Source organism: Podarcis filfolensis (assembly GCF_964270895.1).
Source record: "Podarcis filfolensis genome assembly, chromosome: 3".
In the NCBI taxonomy this organism is placed as follows: Eukaryota; Metazoa; Chordata; class Lepidosauria; order Squamata; family Lacertidae; genus Podarcis; species Podarcis filfolensis.
Window position 1 is genome coordinate 100,853,691 of NC_139606.1, and position 23,937 is coordinate 100,877,627.

At 42.5% G+C, this 23,937-nt stretch overlaps 2 protein-coding genes across 2 annotated transcripts in view; one reads left to right on the forward strand and one right to left on the reverse strand.

Moving 5' to 3' along the window:
* Positions 1-23,937, forward strand: part of LOC310758766 (ATP-binding cassette sub-family G member 8-like) — a 71,871-nt gene that overhangs the window by 34,501 nt on the left and 13,433 nt on the right. Inside the window, exon 13 of the mRNA XM_083605699.1 lies at positions 21,788-21,898. Within this exon, the coding sequence (XP_083461825.1) occupies positions 21,788-21,898 (111 nt within the window). The remainder of the gene's footprint in view (positions 1-21,787; positions 21,899-23,937) is intronic.
* On the reverse strand, positions 18-18,287 carry ABCG5 (ATP binding cassette subfamily G member 5). Its single transcript, XM_083605172.1, has 13 exons — positions 17,272-18,287; positions 16,690-16,811; positions 13,496-13,632; positions 13,244-13,342; positions 11,275-11,407; positions 8,544-8,683; positions 7,886-8,015; positions 6,782-6,998; positions 6,466-6,671; positions 4,882-5,020; positions 3,460-3,645; positions 2,220-2,332; positions 18-901 (listed from the first exon to the last, which is right to left on the reverse strand). Exons 1-13 carry the CDS (start codon positions 17,376-17,378, stop codon positions 705-707), a joined length of 1,926 nt encoding a protein of 641 aa, XP_083461298.1. The 5' UTR covers positions 17,379-18,287; the 3' UTR covers positions 18-704.

Consider the following 23,937-nt stretch of genomic DNA (forward strand, 5'->3'; position numbering starts at 1 on the left):
GATTGTGAGATTTCCCCCCCCCTCCAGTTAAGACACAATTTTCTGTATTTTGCCAGCATAATATGATAAAAGTTGCATTTCTACTTAGACTATTGGAAGGTTTGGGCTGTTGGACTATAGTTTTTAACCATCACAAATTCTTTATGATTTTTTTGTTTGCTTGTTTGAATTGAAGTATTCAGCAAAACTATATGATCTTAAACAGGAAAATGCAAAGGAAATTTCTATTTTTGTATGACACTTGTAAATTGCTATTTTGAACCTTTTAAACATTACCACAAACGAATGCAGTTGGTCATTTTTAAAATAAAGATGTTATACAAAAGAATCCCCCCCCCCTGAAATAATTTGCTCAAACACAATGTGGAGAGGAAAAGAATCAGTCTGGCGTGGGGGGTGGGGACAGAAATAACTGCACCAGTCAGCTGTTCGGACAGAACTGGGTTTGGGGTGGAAAAACTTAACTCCTCCTGAATACCTAAGAGGCAATATAGGACTGTTGCTTTTCTTTAAGAGGGTGCGGTTCATGCAGCACTGGTGGTTGAATTTGCAAGAGATACAGCTGGATTAGCTGCTTTTGTTTATCATAATATTAGCACCGAAGAACTAAAAGTAAATAACGGGGAATGGTTTAGATTTCATAGTTCACGCTGTACTTTCACACCCCAAGAGTGAAATAGCATGTAGACCATTTAGTGTCACGTCTATTTCCTGGCAATAATTTGATCTCTTATTTTAAAACTGATAATTGCTAGAATTATGGCTGCTGGGACAAAGGCATATAATATTAAAAAGTCCGATGTGAATCGGGATGCTGCACCGGGAAACATCATTTCAATGACCTGAGCCCCTTGGGAGAATGGACAGGGAGCCCCAGCCGCAGTGGAATCATTGAAGTGACCTACCAAAAGAAAGGTTTTCAGATTACAGTGTTGGTTTGAAGATTCTAAAAGGAGACGTTTACATTCTCAGAAAGCTTGACCACTTGGTTAGGGGCCAATGGCTACAGCTATGGCAAGATTTAAATCCATCCCACCCCTTCTCAAGGTGATTTGTCCCATTGGCCCAAGTAGCTGAAAGCGCTTCTTCAGGGTCTCTGCTGAGATGTCCATATGGAAAGCTCTAGACTTCCAGGAAGCACACCTGTCCTTTCAGGATCAGCTGGTTCTCAATAGTAACTTGGCTATAGCTCATGGTTAGTGTGGAGAAAGTTTAACCAGGAATCCGTGTTGGAGCAGCATGCTAGGCCAAACTTTGGCCTGGCTCAGGGCAGTGCAGCAGTACTCACAATGGCTGTGAGTGAGCTCCTCTCCAGGAGGTTAGACATTCACACAGGCTTACTAAACCATAGTTTGGCTTACCGTGCTGCCAAACCAGGCCATCGTCTTAGTTTCTCCCATGTTTGCTTTTCCTACATATTATATATCACATGTTCTGAATGGAGTTACTTTCTTTAGCCCAAGAAACAAAAATAAAGCACAGTTGCAGTAGCCAGCAGGTTTCTGCCCCCTGTTTCTGACTTCTGCCAGAGAAGAAATTAGATTTTCGGTAGCTGATGTGTCCAAGCCTTTTACAGCACCTGTGCCTGGTGTTGACTAGTTGAAAACGTGGTGTGTTTGCAGATGTGCACCTGGCTTCTTCACTACAGTACTGTATACAGTTTTCTGCAAATGCAACACACCTCTTTCCCCTAGCCTTTGACACCTGATATATGTGTTTTTGGGACTCACACTATTCCTGTGACTCTGATCTGTTTTAATTCTGAATTTTAAATAGTTGTTTCCTGCTGGAAATAGCTGTTCCCTGGCTGGTAACAAATTTAATCTTCATCTTCATCTCCCTTGTTGGATCAGGGTAAATAGATTTTCTGGTTTCTCCTCTGTTACTGGAAGCCCAGATGACCTCAGTGGCAAAAATTGGCTTTCCCCACCTCTGGCTTGTTCACTAGCTATGGCTGTTCGTCGTCAGCCACTGTGAAAACAGTATCCTGGACTAATTGAGCATTTGGACAGATCCAGCTCAGCTTGTTTTATGGGATAGATGTATTGATTACTTTGGATAACTCCCACTGCATGTTATTTGTCTATTGTGGGTTGCTGGATTTTTTTAATAGTTGCAATTCAGCCTGAGATAATTTCTGATGAAGGGCAGGATATAAATCTTATGAATAAAACATATAAATAAAATTGGAGGTGTTGTGTTTTCTTTTTAGTACTTACCACATGTAAATTTTAATTCAGAAAACTCATTCACAACAAGAATCTCACTGGTGTACTTGTGGAACGTAAAGTAGCTTAGAATGTTAATCGGAGTTGGCATTTCCTCCAGATTCCTTCAGAAACGAAACAAAAGTCATGCCCAAATTATGTAATCTTGTTTCCCATCTCGTGGCACAGCATATATTAAACATTTATAAGCCTCACGTATATCAACAACGGGGGTGGAAACCATGGTAGATTACATGGACTTTTGTTACATTTTTATGAAGCTTTTTGGACAGTGTTGTCGAAGCTACCAGCATGAGTTTGACCAAACTGCGGGAGGCAGTGGAAGACAGGAGTGCCTGGCGTGCTCTGGTCTATGGGATCATGAAGAGTCGGACACGACTAAACAACTAAACAACAACATACATAAAAGGGTTGTGGGGGGTGTTAGGGGAGGGGCAGTACTTCTGGTGGGTGACATCATCATGTTCCTTCTGGGGTAGTCTGTTTGCCTCACTCAGCTCTTGCCTGTAGTTTCTAGAAGCTGTCAGCATGCAACAACCTTGGGAACAGCTTCAACTGGCCAGCTAAACTAGGTGAGAGTAGCCATTGGGTCTCAAACCCTTGGTGAGTTAGGGACTTGCCCTGCCTGTGAAGACAGGCTCTGGCAGATTGAGCGGACAAGACCAATAGTGGGTCCAATGGTCAAGAAGGCAGTTTCTGCATGTGGTGTAGAGGGAAGTGAAAGGCAGATGGGGCTCATCAACCTGGGAAAGTAGCCCATCTAGGAGAAGGAAAATTCTGACCCAAAACCTCTGCTGCCTTGCAGGACATCTTTAGGAGAAGAAACGGCTAAGGAGTAAACCCTACACAAATCTGGAGTAGAGTCCTAAGACAGTTGGATGGCATCCTGTCCGCTTCCTTCTAGCAACTCATATAGCCAAGCTGGTGCCAAATGGATTGCTCTGATTTCCTTTGGACCACATCAGTGAGGACAAGAGGGGGCAGCCCAGGACTTCCATATACACTGTACAGGCCTGTGCCCCGGAGAGATCACAGCAGTTTGACTGCACCCCTGGAGGCTAACTCCATTGTCTCTCAAGACAGGAGGATGCTAACTATACGGGTTATCTTGTTGAGCCAAATGCTCTCATTTCCCATCATTTCCCAGTAACAATTTTAATCATTATAAATCACTGTTTCAACAATATAGTGTAACTGTATCTTTATATTTGCAAATAACTCTTTCCCTTACCTTACAAGTCCAGTTCCAGCTAGGGCACCTCCCATGTTAAGTAGTATCGCTACTCCACTGACCACATTGGGATTTTGAATGATGCCAAGAAGAATAAGTGTAATCAGTTCACCTACTATATAAGGTACTACGAGGGCAGCAAAGAAATAGCCAAAGCTAGAAGCTGCTGGGTAAAATCCCATAGACCTGCAAAGAAAAATGGGTGTTTTGAAAAAGAAGCAGCAATATGTTTAATATTCCATCTTTCCGCTCAGAAATAAATAAATGGGCCGTGACTGAGCAGAAGAGAAATGGTGGCTCTGGGAAGGTCAGGTTTGACATGAGGCTCTTAATCTCAGGGTTGTGGGTTAAAGTCCCACACTGGGCAAAAGATTCATGCATTGCAGGGGGTTGGACTAGATGACCCTCATGGTCCCTTCCAACTCTATGATTCTATCATTCTTCACAAGCCACAGCTGTGGGGAAAAGAACATCAAGAGGCAGCTTGGGTAGAAGCCTCCTTGACGTGCCACATTTTCACATGGTGGAGGGACCCTTTCCATATGGCTATATATTTAAAATAGTGATCCCTCCACCTGTCCATCCAAATTTGTACCCTCCAAAAAGGAGTGCCATTATGCTGAATATGTACAGATTGGCTCATTTTTCCCAGCAATGGGCTGAGAGTTGAGCAGCTAAGAGCCATATATTCTCCCGACTGACCCTAAGTGACGTAGAATCAAACCCAGCGAGCCCTAGGGGGAGAGGATGAAATGTTTGTCTGACTCAAAGTAGCTCCATTTAAATTAACGGCCATGTCTAACTTAGGGCCATTTGTTTCAGTGGGTCTACTCTGTACAGGACTTAGTTGTTTTAAGCCTTGGGAAAGTTTAGCCTGGGAAAACAGCAATTTAGAGGTGATACAATCTCCATCTTCAAATATCTGAAGGTCTGCTATAGACCAATGGGTGCAAAGCAAAAGGATTTAGACTAAACACTTGGCAGATGGTAGAGTAAAAAAGGTAAAGGACCCCTGGACAGTTAAGTCCAGTCAAAGGCGACTATGGGGTTGTGGTGCTCATCCCGCTTTCAGTCCAAGGGCGTTTGTCCACAGTCAGTTTTCCAGGTCATGTGACCAGCATGATTAAACTGCTACTGGCACACGGAGAACCGGGATGAGTGCCAGAGCACACGGAATGCCATTTACCTTTCTGCCATAGTGGTACCTATTTATCTACTTGCACTGGCATGCTTTCGAACTGCTAGGTTGGCAGGAGCTAGAGGCCAGATGGGCATCTATCAGGGATGCTGAAGTAATGTGTTTCCTGCAGGAGTTGAGGTCCTTTCCATCTCCATTATCTTTACTCTTGTCTTCTAGATATCCGAGAAACCAGAGCCATACAGAATGAATTCACCCGGCGTACCAATTGCCATTGCACTTACCAGTAGATAACAGTACTAAATAGTGCCATGCTGATGATGCTAAAAGGCAGGAAATGCAGTATGTAGGCAAGCAACATTTGCCACTTCTGATATAAACCATCTTGGCTTTCTTGGTCTCCGACAGCCCGCAGTGCAGGAACTGAAAGGGAAACAAACAACTCTATACCGGAGAATCAAAGTGGTTGTCTTGCAGCGACGTCTGCCATCTATACAGTGGTACCTCGGGTTACGAATTTAATCCGTTTGTAATCCGAAACTGTTCTTAACATGAGGCGCGCTTTCGCTAGCGGTGCCTCCCGCTGCTGCTGCACCGTCGGCGCGCGACTTCCGGTCGCATCCTGGGGCAAAGTTCGCAACAAGGGGCATCTACTTCCGGGTTAGCGGAGCTCGTAACCCGAAGCATTTGTAAGGAGGACGGTATGTAACCCGAGGTTCCACTGTATTGCATTGGGTCAGCTCCCATTCATTTCGAAAGAGAACTTCCTAGGGTGGATCGTGTTCTTTGTCACAAGGTATATTAAGCAGTGCTTTTAAATAAATATAAATACAGTATGTAGGCAAACAACATTTGCCATTTCCGATATAAACCATCTTGACTTTCTTGGTCTCCAACAGCCCTCAGTGCAGGAAATGAAAGGGAAACAAACAACTATACCAGAGAATAATAAATACATAAGGTATTTCTACACATTTTAGGAGAATTTACATTCGGACTAGACTATGTGTAAAATGTGTGGCTGCATTTAACATGTGAGTCCCTCCCCCTTTAAAAATAACAGCCTTGTTGCAGAGGGGGGAGGAATTTAGACTGGGATGGAGTTAACTATTTCCCCACCATACCCAGCAGTTTAGGGGCAAAAAGCAGCTCTCGCCCCTCCCCCAAGCTATCTTTGGTGCCAAGAAATAGTAGCTTTATATAGGGTGCAATTTTCTTGGGGACCATAGTCAAGGGAAAAGGTTCATACCTGCCCCATGTGATACTAATACAGTGGTACCTCAGGTTACATACGCTTCAGGTTACATACGCTTCAGGTTACAGACTCCGCTAACCCAGAAATATTACCTCAGGTTAAGAACTTTGCTTCAGGATGAGAACAGAAATTGTGCTCCCGCGGCGCGGCAGCAGCAGGAGGCCCCATTAGCTAAAGTGGTGCTTCAGGTTAAGAACAGTTTCAGGTTAAGAACGGACCTCTGGAATGAATTAAGTTCTTAACCCGAGGTACCACTGTAATCTCTCCCATAACCTTGCAGCATTAAATACATCCATTCATGTACCATGTCATCTAGTTGATTCACATCAGATTGGCCCTAATACTGATTTATCTCAGAGAGCTATTCTGCAGATTGCTGAGATAATGTGTGTGAATTTGACAATTCTAAAGCACGGCATAGGTGTGATGATGATTAATACTATTTATTTCCAAAGGGTTATTGATGCAGTCCAGCCTCATGTTGCAGTGGCATATTGTCTGTGCTCCAACATGCATAAAAAGGTTTCCAAACTAAACCCATAATGTAGTCAATGTATTGTTTCAGAACACCCTTTCTCCCTGCAACCATTACTGATGCTGTAGAGAAACTTACATAATGACAGAGCATTGAGTATTCCTGAGTGTGGTGGAGCGCTTACACACTGGTAAATGACTCCTACGCGATCCTGAACTGCTCCTTTAAGAGCATCACTGGACAGTCTCAGAAGAAAGAATATAAGAAAGAGGCTGAAGAACATGTTTTGGAAGAGCCGCATCAGCATTCCAATCTTATCTCTGGATAAATTCCTTGTTGTCCTCCTGAAAGTGAAGAATAATTACTGCAATTGCAGGCCAAGATCATTCTTGCCGTGAAGGACACCAGAAATAGCAGGCCTTGCATTCATTGCTCCTGAGCTGTGCTCTCTCACCTGAGCAGAATCCATAGTTTGAAGAACACATTGGGGGGCTTTTTGCATTTAAAGGGTATTGGTGGCAGCTCTTTCACCTTGCATTTTGCTTCTTCAATTGCCTCCAGAGTTCTGCGAAAGATTTCTGAATTTTTATAGGCGGAACAGATGGTTTGAACTCTGCTGTAAGTCTCCAGTTCCCGCTCTTTGCTTTGACAGTCTACTGATGTGAGATCCACTGCAAAATTTACCCGACAAAATTGAATTAGTCCCTAGCCTCCAAGTGTCCCAATTTTCCAGGGAGAGTCCCAGAATTATGAAAGCGATCCCAGAATGTCCCTATTTTCCCCACCAGCCCTGAGCTCGGGGAGGAAGATGAGCTGGTGCTTGTGTTCTGTGGCGGCGGCAGCAGTGATGGCTATTATTATAATTATTGCAGTAGTAGTTCCTGTTATTAAATATTCATTCAGTAACAATAATATCAGAAACACATCAGAAGACAAACAACAGGCAAATTTAAAAGGCGCCTTGCTTTCACACCTCTAAGCCAGATTTAATATACACCTTATATTCATCCATATGATAGGGCTGTCTTACATCTGGAATTTTCTGGACATAGCCGGTATTTAGCCCTTGTAAACAATTCTGTGCAGGACATATGGCAGCCCATGTCAGGGTTTTTTGTTTGTTTGTTTTTTAGATTTTGCAAACACTCTCCCCCCGCCCCAAGAAAATGCTCAACAACTTTTGTGCCCAGATTTTCACTTTTTTAAATATGGCAACCCTATCATATGAGGTTGATTTGCTTCGTGCTTTTGGACATAATCCTATGCAAAGAAAACATTCTAGTAACACAGCAGAATAAAAACAAATTGCATGCTTTTTCCCAACCCCCAATTTATCTTTTTCACTATAGATCTTTGAATTGAAAACAGTAACTAATAGCACTCTGCTCTTTGAATGCCTATGATCTTGCATAAAGTTAGTTTCCAACTAATGGGACTTCAAGGAGGTAAGTTGCATTGAACTCCATGAGACTGAACAAAAATATACTTGCATAGATTTTTTTTTTTGCCAGGGAACTGGAAGGTTCTGTGTTTGTGAACCTAGTTGAGAAGCTCTTACCATAAAAATCAAAAGGGCTGGAATGTTCAGGGCATGTGTAGCCACAGTTGGTAAAAAATGTGATCATGTCTGATGAATCTCCACAGAAAATCAGTTCTCCAGAACTCATGATGCAGATTTTATCAAATACCTTGGGGGGAACAAACAAGCATTAATGTGCAAATGTTGCTAAGAAAAGAATATAAAAAATAGAGAATACCTAATGACAAAGGAAGTGTGCAGTTTTAATATTTGTGTGATGAGGAAAAACTCTACACATCTGTGTGGTGCATTCCTTGAGTCAATGAAGTCCCTCTATAGCCTCATATTGTTGGCATCTGTCTGTCTCAGGACATTGGGAGAGTGCGCATTCTGGGGTGAAGTCAAAATGTTGGAGAGTTGCAGAACCTTATAGCAGAACTACCGTTCTGATAACAAAAATGTAAGATACAATTTTTGAATAAGCTTTAAGGATGCCTCCTTAATCTGGATTGATACTGATTTGAAAGGTTTCTCCCAAAGTGAAATCCACTGTTTACCATCTGTTTTTCCCAACCTATGTGATTGCAATCTGTTGAAGGTTCAGCAATAACATTTAATGCTTGAGACCAAACCTGTTGCTGTTCCTTTACAAAGGACATCCATGATTAAAATGTGGTTTAACACAAGTATTCTTTACCTGGAAAAGTTCTGATCGTGGCTGGTGTATTGTAATAATCACTATCCTGCCTTTATGAGCAAGCTTTGATAGTAGCAACACAATCTGATTGGCCGTCATGCAGTCCAGACCTGTGGTGGGTTCATCCAGCAAGATGACCTCTGAAAACAACAGGAACAGCTCTTGAAACCTCACGTAATGGCATGTTACTGCAGCAACAGGCAGCAGTGTGGTTACCAGTTCTGTGTTAGCCTGATAATGCTCCTGGCTAGACTACCACAATACTTTGTTATGTGCAGCTGCCTTTGCCAAGAGCCCCAGACACTTAAGTTGGTTAAAAAACAACAACAAAGGCTGCTAGAGATCTAACTGGGACTGGCTATTATGGACAGCCTATTATTCCAACACTTTTTCATCTGAATCCATTTCTGGGCCCACTTACACTTTGCTTTTTGGAAAAAAAGGAAACGCATCATCAGAAAGAGGACACATATAAACATAACATTTAATAGAATCATAGAGTTGGAAGGGACCCCAGATGTTGTTGGACTACAACCCCCATCATCCCTGAGCTCTGGCCTTGCTAGCTAGGGATGATGGGAGTTGTAGTCCAACAACATCTGGGAACCCACAGGTTGAGAACCGCTGAGTCCAATGCGGGAATATGCTGCTGTCCCATACAGGGATTGAACCTGCAACTTTGGCGTCATCAGCACCATGCTCTAACCCAGTGGGGCCCATATGGCCCCAAGATATCCCAAGGGGGCCACAGGTGAAAATTGCATAAATGGGAGGCACAGCATGAGGCTAGGTGGCCACAAAGGAAAGTGAGAAGTGAAGGGTGAAATATCTTTTTTTTTTTAGTCCTGACTGGCTGGATATCCACTTGGCCAACCACAAGTGAGTAAGGGGTTGGCCCACCAGAGCCTAGCACTCCTGTTTTGCCACTTGCATTTTCCTGGAACAGTCCTGGTTTGTTTCCAGCAGAAGATGGCGATCGCTGAGGCTCCCGTTTTGACCAGTAGAGCCCGCAATTCGTAACCCCCAGGTCAAGTAAGTGCGGTGGTGGGGTGGCAATGGGTAGAGCTGGGAGAGCCAGAGCTGCTTCTTGCTGCCACAAGTGCTGGGCCCTGTGGCAGCCTGGGCCTGACTCTGCAAGGCAATCCTCCCGAGCGCCCAGCGGATCAGAGCCTTCGGATGTTACTGAGGGGCGCAGGGCCCGTCGGTAGTGTCAGGCCGGCTCTGCGAGGCATGGGGTGAAATCCACCCCAGCGCCTAGCCGAGCAGGGTTGTCTGGTGCTGCTGACTTGCATCTAGTAAATAACTAAGTCTCTACTCAGAGGAAAGCCGCACTGAGTTCAGTGGGCCTTACTCCCAGGTAAGGGTGTGTGAGACTATAGTCTTTTATCTAGGCAGCCAGGGCTCCTTCAGCCCTGGGTGGGGGGCATGGGCATAGCCAGGATTTTTGTTGGGGGGGGGGCGCAGAACCTCAGATTTGTATTGATTTATATTGATTTTTCACTTATGGGGGGGCAGCTGCCCCCCTTGGCTACGCCGATGGGGGGCACAGGAAGGAAACAAGATTGGAAGAGGGCCATGGTCAGAAAAAGGTCAGGAAACACTACTCTAACCGGCTGAGCTATCCATCTCCATTTGTATAGATATAAAACTTAAAAACAAATGCTATAAGAATTATAGTGGAGCCATAATAACGATAACACCAAGATTACAGTTTCAATCCCCAGCTGCACATTCCTGCATTGCAGGGGGTTGGACTAGATGATCCACAGGATCCCTTCCATCTCTATGAATCTATGATTCTATCTCACCATAGTGATCAAGCGACCTGTCCCTGTTCAGTTTGCTTTCCAAGTGCTAGATGTTGATGGGCGACTTCAAGGCCGCTCCTGCTCTTTCCCCCTTTCCATTCTTTGACTTTAAACCAGGAATGGCTACAACACCTCCTCTCCGGATAGAGGACAGACTGCCCTTCCTATAGAGGACAGTCCTTTGTAAATCAGAACACCCCCCACCCTATCCTGATCTCAGTTGCTTCACCTCGAGGGCTGTAACACACAAGTATATCCATTAGCATCCCTGCTTTGGGAAGGGGATCCAGAATATCCATATGACCCATCCAGAATATCCATATGATCATTAATTAGCAGTACAATTTGGGAATTAGCCATGTTAGAGCATGGGGAGCTTGTACTAAACACTGTGCAAAGGTAATATTTGGTTAAAAGATCTCTGGTAGCTGATCTAAGACCCAACCTGAGACTCTGAAGGGCTATCGACAGGATCACCGACAGTGGCGGACTTTGGGCTTTAAAATTTCAGGGGTACCCCTTGTGATGCCTAAATTTGATGCCCCCCACCTCTTGTTTGTAATTTGTGGCACCCTGTCAGCTCACTGCCCAGCACCGGTCAGGCTCCCCTAAATTCAACTCTGTCACTGAGCCATAAAACAATTTCTTATATCCACTAGGGCAGGCTTCCCAAGCTATTTAGAGGGATTGGGTTGTTGTAACAAATTCGCCTAACCTGGGGATTTCTAAATCACAAATCCCATCAGCCAAGTAGGGGAGGACACATTGCGCTCTTTGTTAACTACCCTTGTTAGATTGCGCCCCTGTGACAGATGAAAAGTTCTATTGGGGAGACATGGGAGGTAGATGGATGTACCAAGTGACAGTTAATCGAAAAGGACAGAGTGTTTGTTTTGTTCTCAAACACTAGGCCCCATACTCACTGGGATCTTGTAATAGCTGTGCTGCGATTGAAACGCGGCGCCGTTCACCATCAGAAATTCCCCGAAGTGTGCGGTTTCCAATTACGCTGCATGCAACATGACTGAGACTCAGCTCAGCCATAACAGCATCAACCTGCAAAATACAGAGACAATTCAGGAAGAACCTGGGGTCTCAGATTGTCTACCCAGCAGCTCAAGCATCCTTTGAGCACTCTATATATATGGTGGGGCTAAAGGAGAGAAAGCATGACCTACCTGGGCCACCTAGTGAATTGCTGGAGAGATTCAAATTGGGCCATCTTGGCTCATAACTTGCTTTAAAATTATGTCCCTGAAATCAGGACCATCTGAATGTGAATTCAAATAATAGCTTAGTGAATTAGCTACATGGAGTGTATATATATATGCTGTACAAAATGCAAGTCATAATTCAGAATGATCACAAAATAAGCTTCCCGGATAGTCTTCGAAATAGAAATATACCATCGTACAACTCCATGTAGCTAATTCACTAAGCTATTATTTGAATTCACATTCAGATGGTCCTGATTTCAGGGACATAATTTTAAAGCAAGTTATGAGCCAAGATGGCCCAATTTGAATCTCTCCAGCAATTCACTAGGTGGCCCAGGTAGGTCATGTTTTCTCTCCTTTAGCCCCACCATTGTAAACAGGCGGCTATAGCAATACTGACTTACCTTTCAGAGGTACTAAAAAGATTACCAAGAGAATGTCTGTTAAGTGCTTTAAATGTCTGCAGCTAAGCCATTCTGCTTTATACAATCTCAAGCACCGTACAAATGCTAAGCATTATTATAATCATTCTTCACAACCAGAATATGCAGAATCCTTTCACCCAGACTGGGACCAGCATGGATATTTTCTTGGCAGGGTTGCTTTTGGGGGGATCATTCCCAGGAAGTCTTCCAATGTCCCTGAGTCAATGCTTTTCATTGTGCTACTCGACTTGATTTAGTCAGGATCTATAGTTAACTGACAGGGTGCATTCTCTGCAGGTAGAATAAAGGTAAAGGTACCCCTGACTGTTAGGTCCAGTCGCGGACGACTCTGGGGTTGCGGCACTCATCTCACTCTATAGGCCGAGGGAGCCGGTGTTTGTCTGCAGACAGCTTCCGGGTCATGTAGCCAGCATGACTAAGCCGCTTCTGGCGAACCAGAGCAGCACACGGAAACGCCGTTTACCTTCCCGCCGGAGCAGTACCTATTTATCTACTTGCACTTTGATGTGCTTTTGAACTGCTAGGTGGGCAGGAGCTGAAACCCAGCAACAGGAGCTCACCCCGTCATGGGGATTCGAACCGCCAACCTCGAAACCTCTGGTCCTTCAGATGTTGTTGGATAAGCCTTATTGCTTTCTCTTACAGTTTCTTACTTTCTGCTTGTACCCTTACAGCCAGAAAACCTCTGCCAGTTCATGCAGCATACTCCTCATTCTCCACTTCTGACACCATGTAACGTTTCTGGGTCCAACAGCAGGCCCTCCTTCACTGGGGGCTGGATGGCCTTTTGGGAGCGTTATGGTTGCAGATCTAGAATCACAGATCCTGCACTGATCTGGAAGTTGAATTAGTTTACCTCCAAGGACCTCTATCTCTCTAAAACTCTATGATATCTTGTGAACTGTAGTTTTTTTGGGGGGGTTTAGTGGGGAAGCAATTCCACTATGCCTTTTGATGGAAAGGATTGAAACAGCCTAACCAGAGGAGCCAACTCCTAGGGGCCGAGGTCACTTCGGCCCCCCAAATAAAATATTTGAGGGAGCAGGCCCCCCCCCAAGTTGATGGGTATTGCCACTCAAATGGTTTGTGTGTGCTGTGTCATGTGATCAGTTAAGTGGGGAATTATCATTTATTTTGTTCAAGTTGGCACCCTTGAGCTTAACTGTGAGAGGATCACAGTCTTGTCTTCAGTCTGCTAACTTTTCATAACATTATACTGCAGTACAGACCTTCTTTTTTATAAAGTTGCTGGAGTGCTCCTGGAGTGCTAGCAAGGCAGTATAAGTCAAAGACTCTTCTATGGTGAGGTAGCTTAACAAGGTATCATTCTGAAAGAGAAGGGAAAATGCAGTCACTTTAGCCATGTGGAGATGACAACTGAAAGGCATTGGAGTAAAGTTCCTGTGTTGCAGGCAGAACAATCCCACGTAAGGCTGGGAAAGACCAAGACTCCTATAGAAATGCAATTAAAACAAACCAACCTGGAGAACATAGGAAAAGCAGTCCTGAAATTGCTTTGGCTTCAGCTCCTGTCCATTGACATAAACTTGCCCAGAAAAGTTTGTCTTATGGCTCAGCCTTCCAGCAATGGCATCCAACAGAGTTGTTTTCCCCGATCCTAATGCAAATTGGAAAATTCAGCATAAGTATTGTTATGGGGGGGGGACTAGCCCAGAATTCCTGGATCTAGTAAAAGTTTGAATTAATCAAGGTTTGATTAAACTTTGCCAAACATGGAATGTCCCTGGATTTAGTTATGCTAACAAGACAAAGCCAGCAGATCTAGCTGGATAGACCATTAGCAGGAGACAAAGGCCTGTGATGGCCCATCAAGGAAACCATCAGAGGGCGAGGCTGTCAGGCAAGGGGGAGTGGGCCTGGGTACTAGTGGGCAGAGGCTAAAGGCCAAATTTAGGGTTGTGGGTTGGTCCTTGGGTTTGGTAAGCAGCAAGAAGGAACAGGAAGGGCAGGACCCCATGTGAGCTGGGGATGACAGGCTGGAACTAAGAGACACAGAAGATGACTTTCAGCCCCTGGGCATGAAGTTCCCCACAAGCATGGGCAGAAGGTAGATCTGGGTCCAGTGGTAGATCTCAGGGTGATTTCCCATTGATGGACAAGGCTTTATGGCTTCCAATTATTTAGCAGCAGCAGCAACAAAACGACATCTCCTGCCCTAGGTTATATGCCTGAAGCACAGAAACCAGATTTTTGCCCAGAAGGACTATGAGCTCTGTTCAGTTCCAGTACAATGGTACCTTGGGTTACAAATGCTTTGGCTTACAAACTCTGCTAACCTGGAAGTAGTACCTCTGGTTGAGAACTTTGCCCCAGAATTAGAACGTAAATTGTACAGCGGTGGCAGCAGGAGGCCCCATTAGCGAAAGCGCACTTCAGGTTAAGAATGGTTTTGGGTTAAGAATGGACCTCCGGAATGAATTAAGTTCATAACCCAAGGTACCACTGTACTTAAAACAAATAACTGTGCTCATAATTCTTTAATTCTATATATTATGTCTTTAGCACTAGTTTCTGGTTGTGGGTTCTAGTAAGGAGCAGAGGAGCGCCTGTAAGCCTGAAGTCTTTCCACCCCCATTGTATAAAAATAGCCAGGCACTTGCATTGCTACAGCTAAATTTGTATTAACCTGACTTCTATTAAATGTGGCAGTAAGTGAAGTTGGCGCAGGAGTATACCAGATATCCTGAAACAACTTGTGCCATTGGATATGGGCTAAACACTCATCAAGACTGATTTATGCAGATCTTAAAGAAAAATTTCTCAAAATATAGTACCAATGGTACTTAACGAGATTTCATAAACGTATTTTAGGAATGCCTGATCATTCAGGTTTTCTAGAGCAAAATCTCGTTCTCTACCTTCTTGGTAGTGGCGCCCTCCCTGTGGAACACCCTCCCATCAGATGTCAAGGAAATACACAACTATCTGACTTTTAGAAGACATCTGAAGGCAGCCCTGTTTAGGAAAGTTTTTAATGTTTGGTGCTTCATTGTGTTTTTAATATCCTGTTGGGAGCTGCCCTGAGTGGCTGGGGAAACGCAGCCAGATGGGCAGGGTATAAATGATAGCTAGATGCTAGATGCTAGATAGATAGATGATAGACAGATAGATAGATAGATGATAGATAGATATAGATAGATAGATAGATAGATAGATAGATGATAGATAGATAGATGATAGATAGATGATAGATAGATAGATGATAGATAGATGATAGATAGATAGATGATAGATAGATAGATAGATAGATAGATAGATGATAGATAGATGATAGATGATAGATAGATAGATGATAGATAGATAGATAGATAGATAGATAGATAGATAGATGATAGATAGATGATATAGATAGATGATAGATGATAGATAGATAGATAGATAGATAGATGATAGATAGATGATAGATGATAGATAATAGATAGATGATAGATAATAGATAGATAGATGATAGATAGATGATAGATGATAGATAGATAGATGATAGATGATAGATGATAGATGATAGATGATAGATAGATAGATAGATAGATGATAGATAGATGATAGATGATAGATGATAGATGATAGATAGATGATAGATAGATGATAGATAGATAGATAGATAGATAGATAGATAGATATAGATAGATATAGATAGATAATAGATAGATGATAATAGATAGATGATAGATGATAGATAATAGATAATAGATAATAGATAATAGATAATAGATAATAATAGATAATAGATAATAGATAGATAGATAGATAGATAGATGATAGATAGATAGATAGATAGATAGATGATAGATTGATAGATGATAGATAGATGATAGATAGATAGATATAGATAGATATAGATAGATAGATAGATAGATAGATAGATAGATAGATAATAGATAGATGATAGATAATAGATAGATAGATAGATAGATAATAGATAGATAGATAGATAGATAGATAGATAGATAGATAGATGATAGATATAGATAGATGTTGTTGTTGTTGTTGTTACAGATGAGTGAGTGGCTGAAGAAGCCAGAGGGAGGGGAAGACAGCTGTGCAAGTCAGTGGAAAGTTTCAAGAGATTATCAAGGGAAATCTCTGAAAACAATAGCAAATTATATATCCTAAAATATATTACATGATCTAACTAAATTTATGGATTTGGGTAGGTTCTCCCTCCATTAACACAGATAATTTGCAAACTTACAAGATGAGTGATCCCAACCCCAAAAGTGCAACTGTGCCACTGGTATGTGATACCCTGTTTGTATTTGAAATTGACCAGACCAGACTGAGGATTAGCGACCTTAAAGGTAGCATTCAAGGAGCTGGACACTGAGTTCAGTCCCTTACATAAGTTGTCGTCATATGAATGTGCCTAGTGCATTTTTATCGTGCCCCTCCTCCAAGGAGCTCAGGACAGTATGCACTATACATTTAAAGCAGCATCATGCCGCTTTAAACAGACACGGCTTCTCCCAAAGAATCCTGGGAACTGTAGTTTTTTAAAGGTGCTGAGAGTTGTTAGGAGACCCCAATTCCCTTCACAGTGCTGCAGTTCCCAGAGCTTCTTGGGAGGAGGGATGGTTAAGTAAATTTTAAAGTGTTTGCTGTAGTTAATGTAGAAATATTTGTGTTTAGTTAAAATGCAGGTGTATATACTACTCACCAGAATTTCCCAAGATGCCCATGATCTGACCAATTTCCGTATGAAATGACACATCTTTAAGAATCTGCCTGTTCCACTTCTTACGGTATGATCGAATATCCCACCAGGGTCCCACGTGTTCCCTTTGAGGGAAAGGGAGAGAAACTCATGTGAAATGACTTTGGAAAGAATTAAAATACAGTAGTGTTTTGAAAACAATCAAAGGATATCGTTTTCATTCTAAAAATGAAATGTTATGTGGACAGAAACTTCCATAACCCTTTATGCTTTGTTTTGCAACTTGCATGAAAAATGCTCTTCCAAGATTTAATAGGTGGAGTTGGAAGAGGTGAAAAAGAAATGCATTTAAATTTCCCTGTATATCACTTTGGGAGCTTTCGGCCAACAAGCAATATTATCATTATTCATTCAATTGCATGCTTTCAAGAGAGACATCTGTCGAAAAGGTTTCTGCAATGTTGAGCCAAGAACTGTGCTGGAACATTCTGATCTACATGTTATACTGGGAGGTATAGTTCAGGTAAAGTTCATACTGGAATACACAAAAAACAAATTTCTTAATCGGTCTTGCCATTTACTTACCTGACTGCATAAGAAACATTCAGGATACTGAGACTGTTGTGTGATATCGAAGTCATCTGCCTGCCTTCATCCTGTGAGCCTGGGTTATTCTTTGCCATCTCCATCATGCAGACCCTAATAACCGGGAGGATTTTCCTAATGATCTCTCCGTCACTGGTAAGCCAGTTAAAACAAATTAAAAAGCAACTTCCCTGTAAACGTTTATAACAAGCAGCTTCTAACTTTCTGTGACCCTGCTCTGTTGCTTCTCATTGTATAATAAACATGTATGTTTCTGTAGCAGATGATAGGTCAACCATAATTATTATCTGATGAACCTTTACCCTTACTATAGCACAGTATTTCAGAAACAAGTGCGTTTTAGGCTATTCTGTGTTGCCTGTAAGGTGTGTTCCTGTGGTTCAGCACCTGGTTTACTTGGAGCCAGTAATTTGGCAGTCATAAAGGCACCCTGAACTACACCCCCACCTTGCTTTTGAGAAACCGATGCCAGGTCTTATTAAGCACAGCATCCTTTTCTATGTGCTTCTTTCCAGTCTGCAGGGACCTCACCTGTTCTCCAGGAATTCTCAAGGATTAGAGGCTCTGGGATTGCACCCGTGAGATCTTTTAGTACCCTTGGGTACATCAGGCCCTGGAGATTTGAAGTCATTTAAAGGAGCTAGGTGTTCCCTTACCACCTCTTTTCCTATCTTGAGCTGCAGCTCCCTCCTTGCATCATTTACAGTGGCACCTCAGGTGACAGACGCTTCAGGTTACAGAAGGTTACAGACTCCACTAACCCAGAAATAGTACCTCGGGTTAAGAACTTTGCTTCAGGATAAGAACAGAAATCGCGCGGCAGGAGGCCCCATTAGCTAAAGTGGTACCTCAGGTTAAGAACAGTTTCAGGGTAAGAACGGACCTCCAGAACGAATTAAGTTCTTAACCAGAGGTACCACTGTATTCTGTTATCACCAGGTTGGGCACTGCTTTCCTTTTGGGTAAAGACAGAGGCAAAGTTGGTGTTGAGCAGTTCCGCCCAGTGGCGTAGCGTGGGTTGTCAGCACCCGGGGCAAGGCAAGTAATTTACGCCCCCTAACCCGTGGATTTGCGCCCCCTAACCCGTGGATTTGTGCCCCCTAACCCATTGATTTGCCCTAACCCCAGATGTTGCGCCCGGTGCGGTCCGCCCCCCCTGCACCCCCCACGCTACGCCACTGGTTCCGCCTTTTTCTGTCACCCAAGAGCATTTCTCCATCTTCTCCACTCAAGGAACCTCATACTTGCTTGTTTTTTACCTCATGCTTCATACATAGCCAAACAAACAAACAAAAATTAACTACTCTTGCAAGCCTGAGCTCATTCTCAGCTTCAGCCTGCCTAACCTTCTCCTTGAAACTGTTGGCTATGTGTCTATACTTTTCCTTTGTGATTTCTCCTTCTTATACATGCCACTCTTACATCTCATATCATCTGTAATATTATGCAACCATACCAGTTTCTTTTGGTGCCTCCTATTTTGTTTCTTGTTGGAATTGTCTGCATTTGTGCCTTCAATATTTCACATTTAAGAAACTCCCACCCATTTCTGACTGCCTTTGAGTATTTCTGACCATGGCGTCTCAACCAGTAGTTCCTTTAGCTTTTTGCAATCAGCCTTCTTAAAGTCCAGAATGCATGCCTGACTACGCTCAATTTTCCTTTGCCTTTGTATAATGAAACCCAAGAGAATATGATCATCTCCTCCCAAGGTTCTCTGTGCTTTCACTATGTTGATCAGTTCCTCCCTTTTGGTGAGGACCAGGTCCAAGAGTAATGAGCCACTTGTTGCTTCTTCTACCTCCTGGGAAATGAATTTGTCAGCAAGGCAATGGAGGAATTTGTTGGACCTTACGTTCTTGGCAGAGTTCAAGTCCAAGAAATCTCCCATTACTACTATCTCTCTCCTTCTTGAATGTTTGGTAATCTGCTGTATGAGGGCATCGTCCAAGTTCTCAGTCTGGCTTGGAAGTCTATAGCAAGAAGGTCATTTCCCCTCTCCTACAATGTTTACCCATATACTCTCAATCTGCCTTCTATGCTCCAAGTCATGGATCGCTTCACAAATGTACACATCCTTTACATATAATGCTCCTCCTCCTTCCTTTCTGTTTGGTCTGTTTCTTTTGAACAGATTATACCCCTCAATTTCTACATTACATTCATGAGTCTCATCCCACCAGGTTTTAGTAATGCCTGTTAGGCCATATTTATCATCCTTTATTAAGCACCCAAATTGTTCTTTCTTTTTCCATACTCTGTGCATTAGTATAGAGACAACCGAAAGCATGAGACATTCCTTCATACACTGCTGTCTCTGCCCCCCTCTGAAGTGAGACACCTGCCACCACTAGACATCTCTTCCTTCCCTGGGGAGTGGCAGGAATTGTTCTGTGCACTGTGCCTTCCACTGCCATCTTGGTGTGTCTGAGGTCTGCAGCTGCTGTTCTTGTTCTTCTGACCAAGGATCGGTGTCCGAGGTGAGGGCGTGGAATTGATTTTGCAGCTCCAGAGACACAGCATGGCTCCTGACAGTCCTGCTTTTTTGTGTAACATTCCTCAGGGGTTCATCTCCTGCATTGGGTGATCTTCCTCCCTCCCTAGGGGCACCCTAGCTGCATCTCTGTTCCAGGACAATCCACTCTGGTTTAGTGAGAATTTCCTCTTGTTGCCACAAAGTGGCAGAGGGGCCTCACATTGCCGTACCTTCTCTTCTAGCAAGGCAAGCAGTTTGCATTTGTTGTAGGTAAAGTTTTGCACGTTCTCAGACAGGAGGACAAACATGGCACAGTTGTTGCAGGTCACTGCAGCTGCTCCCTCACCATCCATCATGCAAGAAGAAGAGAAGAAGAGTTTGGATTTGATATCCTGCTTTATCAGTACCCTAAGGAGTCTCAAAGCGGCCAACAATCTCCTTTCCCTTCCTCCCCCACAACAAACACTCTGTGAGGTGAGTGGGGCTGAGAGACTTCAGAGAAGTGTGACTAGCCCAAGGTCACCCAGCAGCTGCATGTGGAGGAGCGGGGAAGCGGACCCGGTTCACCAGATTACCAGTCCACCGCTCTTAACCACTACACCACACTGGCTCACAAAACCTGAGTGTCCTGGCATTTTCCAACTGGTGCCATATAATTCAACAACAATTACACAGGTGCAGTCTCTCCCCCACCATCTCCTGGGAGCTTTGCCAAGGAGGTAAAGTAACACTTTTATTGGGAACATAATGTACCTTGCAAGCTGCCAAATTTATGAATTTCAGGATTGCTACAATAGATGCCTCCAGTCATGTTTTAAATCACAAATTAGGAAAATAAAGGGTGGGGCCTTCCTTTGCAGGTCGTCAGATCCCTGGCTCCCAGCAAACCAGGTGCTTAACCGAAAGGAGAAACCTCTGTAGTTTTTCAATGTGTAATAAAAAAATATGTTTCTGTAGCAGGTGATAGGCAAACCATAATTATTATCTGATGAACCTTTACCCTTACTATAGCACAGTAGTAAGCACAGTATTTCAGAAGTGGGTGTGGTCCAGGTGTTTTAGGTTACTCTGGGTTACCTTCTTAGAGTGAGCAGGAGATGTTGGAGTGAGAGGAGAAAACACACAATCGGTTGAAAAGGAGGTGAGCAAAAGTTACTGCTGTGGAGAACGAAAGGATGGAAAACGTTCAACGGGAACCTGCCCTGGGGGAAGAGGAGACCGACAAAGTGAGTGAAATTTAAGGCTGACACTTGGAGGGGAAGAACTGTGCATGCACACAAAAGCTTATACCCAGAACAAACTTAGTTGGTCTCTAATGTGCTACTGAACAATTTGTTAATTTTTTTATTTATTTTGACTGCGTCAGACCAACATGGCTACCTACCTGAACTTGGAGGGGTGGCAGAGTGGAAGTGGTTTTACCTTTTAAAACAAAATATGACTCATAAATGGAATAAAATTGAGAAATACAATGTAGTAAAAAGTCATACTTGAATTGAAAGATTAAAAATTGAATTAGTGAATAGAACAGTGGTGAATGACCTGTAGGATATGTTATTGTTTTAATTTGTTTATTATATTTCTATCCTACAGTTCCTTCCAAAAGAGCCAAACACAGCAAACAACCAACAATATAACAGTAAAGAACAATTCCAATACACAAGCAGACTGGAAAATATCTCAACTGGGATTGCCAGTTTCATGATTTAAATGGTAAAACCATAGCTGTGCAGCTTCTTTAGGCACATTGGGAATTCATTGTAAAGAGTGGAAAGCAAATGTATCCCTGAACACACCATGGGTACATATTAAAGAGCCAGAGACAACCATGAATTTGTGGATCATATCCCCAAATGGATCAAAATTCCCAAACACTGATGTAGCTGCTATAACATCTTGGTTTGTTACACGAGACACGGCTTTAGCTGACGAATGTACACTTACTGTCCTTCCCTTCTTTGTTTTTAAAATAATTGGAAGCTTTATGCAAATAACATCTTGGTTATGATTTCTATACAGGTAAATAAGAGATTTCAAGACAGAATTTTTTGCTCGGAAGATGATAACAGCCTCTATTTCACATACAGTGGCAAATCAAATGTTCTAGAGGTCAGAGACCTCAACTACCAGGTAAAGTGGGGAATTTATTTAAATCCATAGAGTGAGGTAGAATGCGTGGTAATTATCTGCTTAAAATATTCGAGCCGAAATTTTAAAAAAGCAATTTACGATTTTTTAAAATCCTAATGAAAGTTCATTAGCATTTTGGTTTGAATTCCCACTATAAACACATTTTTTTGTACACAGTTTTGACAAATGCACACATTTTTGCAAGCAATTTCCCTAATATAATGAATTTGTTAATGTAATCCTCATTAATATATTTCATTTTTATGCACACTTTCCCCCTAATTTATGCATTTTGTAAATACTGTTGGAGAACTAAAACACAAAATTCAGTTAAGTGTGAATTTTGAAGGATGGCTGTTCTTCAGTTCTCATATTGTTTCAAAAAGTGTGAATTTGATGGCTTCACCTTTAAATGTGGACTGAAATGATTTTCTCCCCCATCCCTATTTCAGGGTATAAATGGTTCTGCTTCGATAGGAAGGGAATGCTGGGTTAATGGTTGGAGATTAAAATGTCAAGGGTAGGGTTTTAATTTTAATGCAAAATTACCAAGCCTGCATGGGACGCATGTGGCACTGTGGGTTAAACCACAGACCCGAGGACTTGCCGATCAGAAGGTCGGTGGTTCGAATCCCCACAGGGGGTGAGCTCCTGTTGCTCAGCCCCTGCTGCTGCCAGCCTAGCAGTTCGAAAGCACATCAAAGTGCAAGTAGATAAATAGGTACTGCTCCGGCGGGAAGGTAAATGACATTTCCGTGCGCTGCTCTGGTTCGCCAGAAGCAGCTGTACGCCGGCTCCCTCGGCCAATAAAGCGAGATGAGCGCCACAACCCCAGAGTCAGTCACGACTGGACTTAATGGTCAGGGGTCCCTTTACTTTTACCTTTACCAAGCCTTCACTTCCCAAAGAAATATGCAGACCAAAGTATGGATCTCCTTCGAAATACACATTTCTCTGAATTTTGTAATGCAGTTCTCCAGCCAAAGAATATGTTACAAAATAATAATGCATATTTTAGTAGAAGCGATCACATTCAAAATTGAATGCATCCAGGAATATATTTATTACAGGGAAACTGCTTACAAAAATTCCTATACTAGGCAAAATTGCATAACAATATGTGTGTGTGGAGAAATGTTCATGAAAATTCATACAAATTTTCATGAAGACTTTTATAATTTACATTTTTAAAATCTATGCAGGAATAGGGCAAACCAAATTTAAGACTGGAAAAATAAGAAATGGAAAGAAACTGAAATTGCCAGATTTCTTCATAACCAAGCGTGGTCCGTGATATGAACTCAGTGTATTTCTCTTAGACCTCTTAACAAAGTTGTCAAAGAGAACAACAACTACCAGACTTTCAGAAGACATCTGAAGGCAGCCTTGTTTAGGGAAGCTTTTAATATTTGATGTATTATAGTATTATAATATTTTTTTGGAAGCCGCCCAGAGTGGCTGGGGAAGCCCAGCCAGATGGGCGGGGTATAAATAAAAAATTATTATTATTATTATTATTATTATTATTATTATTATTATTAACAGTCAATATGTGTCTACTCAAAAGTAATCTCCATTGAATTAAATTAAATTAAACAGAACTTGTTCCTCAGTAAATTTGCAGTCAAAGATATTCAGGCTTACAGTAGCTCTAGTAATGTTAAAACATAGGCCCATTAACTTCAATGGATCTGCTAAGAGTAGAATTTAGTTCAACACAACCTAAAGACTTTTAAATGTGCTTGAATGCATTTCTCCTATGTCTTTTAACAAATTGGTATTGATTATATATCTTTTAACATATTGGTATTGGTTATGTTCATTACTCATTACTCTACATTGCAAAGCAGATACTTAACAGATCTGTCTAGGCAGCTTACTGGAGAAAGAAACTGCCCTGATGATTTTAGCAGTCTGTTTCTGCAGAATCCAATCTTGAGACCATAAAACTACAGGACTGGAAAGGACCTTAAAAAACCCTTTTAGCCTAAGCTGAAACACATTACACTACTAAATGAATGGATTGTGTTTTTCAAAAG

Excerpts from the sequence above, each read along its gene's own strand:
- ABCG5 (XM_083605172.1), bottom strand. The coding sequence starts at position 17,378 with ATGATGGAGATGGCAAAGAATAACCCAGGCTCACAGGATGAAGGCAGG. Across the intron at positions 8,016-8,543 it reads CACGATCAGAACTTTTCCAG|GTATTTGATAAAATCTGCAT; the intron begins GTAAAGAATACT and ends GTTCCCCCCAAG. Across the intron at positions 6,672-6,781 it reads AAACTATGGATTCTGCTCAG|GAGGACAACAAGGAATTTAT; the intron begins GTGAGAGAGCAC and ends CTTCACTTTCAG.